This window comes from Callorhinchus milii, unplaced genomic scaffold (genome assembly GCF_018977255.1).
Source record: "Callorhinchus milii isolate IMCB2004 unplaced genomic scaffold, IMCB_Cmil_1.0 Scaffold2, whole genome shotgun sequence".
Taxonomy (NCBI): Eukaryota; Metazoa; Chordata; class Chondrichthyes; order Chimaeriformes; family Callorhinchidae; genus Callorhinchus; species Callorhinchus milii.
In genome coordinates this window covers 24,128,017-24,137,077 of record NW_024704743.1, presented here as the reverse complement: position 1 = coordinate 24,137,077, position 9,061 = coordinate 24,128,017, and the positions used below count along the sequence as shown (strand labels likewise).

General features: G+C 39.9%; 1 protein-coding gene across 1 annotated transcript in view; it reads left to right on the top strand.

Moving 5' to 3' along the window:
• Positions 1-1,459, top strand: part of ropn1l (rhophilin associated tail protein 1-like) — a 9,485-nt gene extending 8,026 nt beyond the window's left edge. Inside the window, exon 6 of the mRNA XM_007889686.2 lies at positions 1,269-1,459. Coding sequence (XP_007887877.1) covers positions 1,269-1,323 — 55 coding nt within the window. The 3' untranslated portion in view covers positions 1,324-1,459. The remainder of the gene's footprint in view (positions 1-1,268) is intronic.
• Positions 1,460-9,061: the final 7,602 nt, after the last annotated feature.

Genomic DNA, 9,061 nt, shown 5'->3' with positions numbered 1-9,061 from the left:
AAGGTTGGTAAGATTATGCTCAACAGTCATTATTCTTGTTATTTAATAGTGGCTATGGAACGTAATATAGTGCTATAAACCATTACAACGATTTGGCCTATGGAAACATTTTATTGTTATCAAAATTATGAATGGTTTTGGGAGAGGGAGCATCACTTGCAAAGATCAATAAACAAGGCCAATAATAAAAATATATGGATAAATATTTGATTGACTAACTTTGGAGTACAGGGCTTATTCATGCAGGATTTTACCAAAAAGATTACAGTTGGTGTGGTTGAATGTAAAATAAATAAGGTCGATTCTAGAAAGAGATGAAAAGAACACAAAATGGATGGTTAATATCTGAATTAAACCATGAAATGTACAACAAATCAGTCAGCATCTGAAAGAGCAATCTAGGTTAATGTTTTAGTCCTTCATCAGAACTCTGTAGATAAAGCATGGCTGATATGCCAAATGCCTTCTTATGGTGTTACTTATGGTTACTTACTGCATCTCAAATCATTCAAGGTGGTCAGGGACACACCTAAGATATGTTTCTGAGTTGATTTTCAGCGACCTGGAAATCAGACCAATTTTGTGCTCTGTTTTAACGCAACTGTCGGGATATTGGACCAAGATGGCCATGTTAAGGAGGGGTTGCCCTTTATTTATCTAGTGAATTCTCAAACCTGAACTTATCACCTGGGTAAGGGGAGGGAGGAACGAGAGTCGGGTCTCTCTCGGGCTGAGTCAGCTCTAAGATGACATACCTATAAAATGTACGTAGGTTTGGGATGTTGGAAATGAGTCAATTCTTTGAGATGGTCAATGGCAGTTTGGTTTCTAAGGCAGAGAGGGAAGTTCTTCAGTGGTTAGAGCACTCGCCACGCAAGCGAGAAGCCCTGGTTTCGATTCCTGGGCAGGGCGAAACATTGGGCAAGTTTCCTTACTCAGTTTACTGAGCCGAAAGTAGGAATCCAGTTGTTAGTCATTGGCAGATCGCCTTAGCAGGGGTAATAATACCTTCAAAAAATAATAATTTGGTCACTCAATCCACGACTGTTTGTGGGACACCCAGTTCGATGCTGTGCTTTGCCCACAAACTATACAGTTAATGCTCTTTACAGTATATTCTGTGAAGCGCTTTGAGATGACTCCGGAACGCTACTCCGCATGAAGGGTGCTATGTAAATGCAAGTTGTTGTTGTCTTGAAGATGTGATAAGCTACTATATCAAATGCAAGTATTACACTAATAATCGCATACTTTATTATAATTTTCAGGATCAGGCAAGATGGCCTTATACAACCCAGAAATTTCATGCAAATTGTCAAATAAAGCTTTTGAGGAAATGGAGAGTTATTTTAATTATGTAATCTCCTTTTTATTCCCTCAACATCCTATTCAAAGCCACTAGTACATACATATGTAACTATTAATTGTACTGTGTAGTCGACAGTAAAAGGAGTGTTTTACTCAGAGTTCTTTTGAATCTATACAATGTACTTTCTTGATGCTTATTAAAGTTCATATTTCTAAATTGTGTTTGTTATTATTTAAACTGCAAAGGAATGAAATAGAGATTGTACAATTGTTTCTAAACTTTTGATCTTGCAAATTGGTGGTAGCAACAACACATTTATATAGTGCCCCTCATGCAGGATAGAGTCCCAGAGTGCTTGATAATGGCAGAGCACGACACTGATCCGGGGGCAGGTGACCATGTAGGCACGGTTAAATAGAAAGGTCTTCAGGCGCTACCTGAAGATGGGGAAGGAAGGAGCAAGGTAGAGGGACAGAGGAAGAGTATTCCAGAGTTTCGGGGCATAGTGACTGAAAGCACAGCAACCAATGGTGGAACGGAGAGTACAAATGACATGCAGAGGGCCGGAGCCAGTCGAATGGAGGCAGCAGGTTGTAGGTTGGGGGGTAAGCAGATCGGAGAGGTAGGAAGGTGCCAGGGTCTGAAGGGATTTGAAAACAAGTGTGGGGATCTTGAAATCGATCTGTTTGGCGATAAGGAGCCAGTGGAGCCTGGCTAGAACTGGTGTGATGGGGTATGGAGTTTAGTGTAAATNAAAAAATATTTATAGGAGGCGATGCATTGAAATGAGCTTTAGTGGATCTGGGTCCCAACATTTCTCATGTTCTTGAGACCATTATCTTCATGTTTAAAATTGCACATAACTTTATTTCTTATCTTACATTCAATCCTTTAAATGCCAGTTTCTCACCATTCTTTTTGGTCTTCAAATTACGACTGAATTCAAAGCTATTTTCAAAAATTCCGCAAAATCTCAAATTTTAAGACAATCACCTTCAGCCTAAAAACATCAATGCTAATACAGTACAGGTAATATCATGGCCTCATACTGTGTTGTAGATTTCTATTCAAGAGCAGGAAGGATGACAAGCTCCTCATTTTTACGTTTTCTATTTTATCTAATTAAGCTTCCCCCAAAACATCATTTCGTGAGATACACTGTCGAATATTCTGAAAATGCTTTTGCTCATTTATAACATTCCCATCACTGTTTAGTCCAGATGTAGCAGCTGTTACTCCTTTCTTACTGCTGTCATATGGTAACTTTAGAGTATGGCATTTGCATCAATATTCCCATTGTTAATCCATAATATCACTGTTCGTTTGAGGAATGCCAGGATTAATGACATGCCACGAGACTGTCAAAACCCTGTGTTGTGAATATGGTCTGTGAAGTGGCTTCTACCCTGGTGGCTTCTGACCTTCCTTACAACCCTTTCCTCCTGGGATAATACAGTGGCAGCTACAATTGGAGAACATGTCATTGGTTAATGCAAATGTCTCAACACACTTAGCCAGAGTTGTAGCACACTGGTAGCATTTGCTTCTTCTCAGACCATCATTAAATAATAATAATGCTTGCATTTGATATAGCACTTTTCACGTCTTCTAGACGTCTCAAAGCACTTCACAGAATATATAGTGAATTGACTATATTTGTGGGTGAAATGCGGCAGTCAATTGCACACAGTAGTGTGCCTCAAACAGTTGTGGATTGAGTGACCAAATTATTATTGTTTTTTTTTGAGGGATTATTATCCCCGGAAAAGCAATCCGCCAATTGACTAACAACTGGGTTCCTACTTACTGCTAGGTAAACAGAGGCGTGTGGAGTAAGGAAACTTGCCCAATATTTCACCCTGCCGGGAATAGAACCCAGGTCTCTCGCTTGCGAGGTGAGTGCTCTAACCATTGAGCTACAGATTCCACAAAATGTTCTGTATTCAGTATGTCTAGGAGAATCTTAGCTTGTCCCCCATAAGTAGTAGTGTGGAACTTCAGTGTCGAAAGCGAAGGTGAATGTGATTAGTGCAGACAGCTCCTGGGGGGAGCTAGCAACAACACAAGCACAGACACAATCGGGAAAGAGTAAGGGAATGAGATTTGGCACATTCGAGAATTTAGTGCACCCCAATACTCTGCTGGAGTGTAAACCTAGACTGTGATTTCAGAGTGGTCATGAACCTCGACTGTGAGTTCAAAGTCCTGAAATCTTGAACCCACAAGGTTCTGACTCAGAAGAGCTCTCAACTGAGTTAGGCTACACTTAATATAACTTTGGATGAAATTACATTGATTTTTTTTAATGAAGCGCTCTCTAGTCATGTATACTATAACGAACTGCAAGGGTAAACCCTTCTCTTCCCTTTTCCAAAATCGGAAGAGGACTCTGTACTGTACCACTGTGGAATTTTCCATTTTCCACACCATCTGTTTTTATGACCTTAATCATTTTCTCCTCCGTACAGGGCTGAAGGTAATTTGTGTGCTTCATTAAATAATCATCAGAGCACAGTTCCTAGAACAGAGTTACAATTTTCTCTGTCCACTAGATCATGATAGCTAGCATGACTGTCAAAGGTTATAAGTTAAAACGGTTCTCCAGGTCCGAACAGTGTTCCCAGATCAGTGAGCAAATAAATAAGAAATATATTTTTGAAAGTCCCTTGACTGACTTGTAGTGGATGTGGAACTGAGCTGTTTCACTGGATGCATTGCTCAACGTATGCAATTTAAATTGTTGCTGCTGAGGTGCAACTGTGCATAACAACAGTCGTGTATCTCCTCACTGCAGTGCCACAAGCATGATTTTTGAGGAGGTGGATTGCACTCAAGGAGGCATTAACAGATTGGAGGTTGTGCCTCAAATTTCCCACTGGTATTGGTCTCGCATTCGATTTTAGGGACTTGCATGACATCCGTTCAAGTCATGTCAGACCTACTCTCTGCATTATCAGCCTTTCTAGTATTCATCACAGATAGGATTTTCTAATGCCTGTCACATCAAAACATCCCATTACACTGTATCATAATTATTGTCCAGTGTAGTCACTGTATTTGACAGCAACAAGGGAGCTGTTTTGCACACAGCAAAGTCCTACAAACAGATTTGAGTTGAATGTTCCCTTAACACATCAAACATTCCCTTAACACATCAAATCTTTAAACAACACATTTCATCACCTAATCAATTCTAGTCAATGTATTTCTTACTGATTATTTAAGACCTGCAATTTATCCTCCCTTCAAAGAAATGGCTCAACTTTCTGACCTTCTCTCTTGAAATACTGTAAATTGATTTTGCCCCTCCCTTCTCTCTTCAAATGTTTGAAACAATCTACATCTGTGTATTGTGAACCCCAAATCCAAGGTTAAAATTGAAAACACTGCAAGAATTATTAAATTATCTCAATTCCCAAATGAGGGATAGGCATAAATTTGATACCACTATATCTCTAATTAAATAATGGCATATCCAAAGATCCATTACCAGTATCTTATCACTGCACTGTATCATTATCATGGTCACTAGCTGAAGGACCTGAGACATTAAACCAAACCTGTCAAGTTAATCTGTCTGTTCCTTAGGTGGACATTAAAGATCCCAAGATGTTATTTGAACAGAAAGTGGAGCTTCTCAGTGTATTCTGGCTGAAAATCCTCCAGATTACTTTCATGGCTGTTATGTGGGACCTTGCTGTGCACAAAATTATCGACACGTTTACCTACAAATACAGTTCATTACACTAATTCGCCATGAGGCGTTTAAGATGTTTTGACCTCAGACGCGCTATTCCACTATACAGTACATTCTGTGAAGCGCTTTGAGATGTCTCAATGATATGATATGGCGCTATATCAAATGCAAGTTTTTTTTTATTATTTTAAATGCAATAAAATAATGGATTATTATTGGTAGAACATTGAGGGTACAAGGTTAAGCTCCTATGGATTACATTCTCTAAATTTGCTCCATGATTCTATATTGGGGTGAAAAATGCAGTGCAGTAAACTCCCGTCTTGCTGGACTCTGCTTATCTGCGTACCTAGCTGAAACCGAAAAATTGTAAAAAAAAATTCTGTGGACTAAAATTTTGGGGATATCGATTTTGACTCAGATTGTTTGTTTAATAAGGCTGGAATGCCCCGAGCAGAAGATAGCTAAGTTTATATACAGTACATTCTTACAGAAAAAAAAGCAGTACCAAAAACTGTAGTTTTGCAATTAACTTAGTTGGAAGACCAGATTTCCCCTCCATTGTCTGGTTAGCCGGGATTTTACTGTATATGATGGGATCATTATCACTGGTGATAGCTAACACATCATTGAAAACTCTGATCCATCTATTTGGGAATGCACACTCTCCCCGGCACATTTCTTTGGATAGTTAAGATAATAACCAAACACACATTGATAACTAGGATTCCCATTTGTGACTGGGTCATTATTAAGGATTGGTTAAGTTCTCGGTCATCTTATTGTACTCTCAGAGCTTTCAGTACTGCTGCCAAATGTGGGCCAAACTCTGAAAATAAATGTGACAATATCAGTGGGGCGGAGTGGGGGGGAAAGAGGGGAGGGTATCTTCCTCTAAACATTACTGCAGAGCAATCTTTTTACAAGAGTTTCTCCCACAAAATTCAGTCAATTCACTTTACAGTATATTCTGTGAAGCGCTTTGAGACGTTGTCACGATGTGATAAGACGCTGTATCAAATGCAAGGATTATTGTTAACGCAGTGTTTGGGGACTATGAAATTGGACACTGCATTGCAATGGGTGTTTGTGAAAATGGCTACCAGTCCCATTTCAAGGTCATCAGATCACCACTGATGTCACGCCCAGCTTTGGACAAGCATAAATACAGGAAGCTGGACATTTCGCTCTGGAAGTTGGACGTAAGTGTAACCACAGGCCTAACAGAGATCTGCATTGTAATCAAACTTGCAATCCAGTGATGTGCCTTATAAACGGAATTAAAGCTGGGTTCAGATACACTGTTCAACAACGAACATCCTATGTTATTCACCACATTGTGTCAGTTGTACTAAGTGTACAGTTTCTCAGTTTATCGAGTTCTCCAAACCACACTGTAGACACAGATTCCTCTGCCACATGACTTAGCACAGTGCCAGCAACATGACTCAAATTATGGGAATCTTTTACATAGATTTCCTTGTGATTTAGTTCTCTGTCCAATGGACTACAAGATTCTACCCAATAATGATTCATCTGGTAAATATCCAGATTCAGAGAGCTTATATAAGCCTGATAAATGTATATCTTTGAGCTCAGACCAATGCTAGTTAGCATTGCGCCAATCGCATTAACCCAGGGTGGTCCAAACTTTTGGCTGCCGCGGGCCGGATTCCCTATTTGAGAAAGGTCCACAGGCCCCATAAGCAATATTTTGTGTTTCTTTTTCACTCCCTCTCTACTCTCTCATTCTGTTTCCATCTTTCTCTTTCCCTTCCCCTTCTCTCAGTTGGATTATGCTGTCTTAACCTACCTCTGGTTTTTCTACGAGCTTTTCTTGCTAATCCAAATATCCCACTGTTCCTGTCTGTGCTTATTGCAGGTATTTTGTTACCTTTTGCCTTAGCTTCATTCAAACTCCACCACAGATTTCTTTTTAAGCCCCTGGCTTTCACTGTAACAGTAAGTGCAAAATGCAGGAGAGAGCGCCACACAGTTGGGGTCTAAATTGCTGCAATTCGTAACAGAAATTCCTTGAAAATCACTTTGAGCCACAAGTGGGGATGGCATCCAGTGAACTTAAATACATCACACAGACCTCCACTCTAGATGTAGATAGGATTGGAGTTCCCAAGGGGACATGCTTCTGGTTACTGGGAAGAGCTCTTATTTGCGACTCTCAAACCTCAGAGCAATTGCGGTAATTTAGATCCTGTTGCTGATTTTGTATTTTGAAAATGATAAATAGCTTTGCTCAGTCAAAGGGCTGTTGATCCACTACCACAACTATATCCTCAGTTCTTGTGAAATAACAAAAATAGTTGCCAATCAAAGCAATTGGTAGCAACTCAAGAGATGGAATTGGTTGCATTGTTGTTTCTCATTGTTGAGTTCTTCCATATTTCATTATTAATAAATCTGTGTGTCTCTAAAAGCTACCCTTGAAAGAACCACACTGCATCTGTTCAAGCAATATGTTTTTACAATGCACTGTATACAGGAATCCTAGAATTCTACAGCAGGTCAATCAACATCTGAAAGAAAAAACTAGGTTAACATTTGCGGTGTAACCCAGAGCTCTGATAAATGGCTGTGTCCAAATGTTAACCTATTTTTCTCTTTTAGATGCAAATTGACCTGATGTAGTTATTATATTTTTTATTTCTATTAATTAGGTTGCTGCATTCTCCTTGAATTTCCATTCCTGAACATTTCTGTACCAATCCCTATATCATTGATTTTATCTGAGCAGCAAAAGCAATAGAGAGATATAGGGAGAGAGATGCAAAAATGGGATTAAGAAAGTAGAAGGGGATTTAGTAACATCAAGGTAGTTGTGGTACATACTGGACGAGCAATCACTGGGTAACAACATCATACATTGCTGCTTCAATCCTCTTTATCCAAAAGTTAGTTTTGGTCTTTTTAATATAGTTACAATTTGCTGAGGTGTCATGGCTTATGAGTCACCAACAGCTAACAGATCACTCAATGTGAGTTCACGTTAATAGAACAAGAGCAAATTGCATTTATATCGTGCCCTTCATGTGGGGTAGTGTCTCGGAACACTTAAGCACCAAGTGAGCAGAGACACATACACAGTGTGATGTACCCCAGCAGAGTATACACACTCTGATAATTTTAATCCTTGCATTTGTGTAGCACCTTATCAAGTCGTTGAGACGTCCCAAAGCTTTTCACAGAACATACTGTAAAGTGAATTGACTATATATTTTGTGGGGGAAATGCAGCAGCCAATTGTGCACTGCAGTGTCCCGCAAACAGTTGTGGTTTGAGTGACCACATTTTTTAAAGGGATTACCCCTGGAAAGCGATCTGCAATGGACTAACTGAATTCTTACTTACTGCTGGGTAAATAGAGGCATGTGGAGTGAGGTAACTTGTCTAACATTTCGCCCACACTGTGTGATGGTACACTAGCAAAGTATACACACAGGGTGATGGGTATAATAGAAGATTCTTGACAAGAAAGCTTCCTATCCCCATCCAATTGCAAGCAAAATATTCCTGTTCTCCAGAGATAACATTTGTGTTCTTCTGTAGGTAACCAGCTTGGTTAATTAACAAAGTCCACAAAGCACCTTTGTTAGCCAGGTCAGTTTTTTAACTACACCCACTACATTTCTTATATCTGCAGCGTTGTGATGTGGCTAGATCATGTGGAGTCCTGTAGGATACTGGTTAGAGCACTCACCTTGCAGGTGAGAGGACCTGGGTTCGATTCCTGGGCAGGGCGAAACCTTTGTCAAGTTTTCTTAATCTACACGCCTCTGTTGACCTTTGAGATGATGCCATCTGAAAGGTGCATCAAATGCAAGGATTATTATTATTAATATATATGGAATACCACGTGGTGATCAGATCAGACCATTGGCCTCAGCCAGGTTCTGGAAGGCAAGAGCTGCCAAATATCCAGGTTATGAGTGAGGAAACCCCAGACAAAGTATTGGAGTCCTGTGGCTCAGTGGTTAGAGCACTCGCTTTGCAAGCGAGAGACCTGAGTTCAATTCCAGGCAGAGGGTGAAACCTTGGGC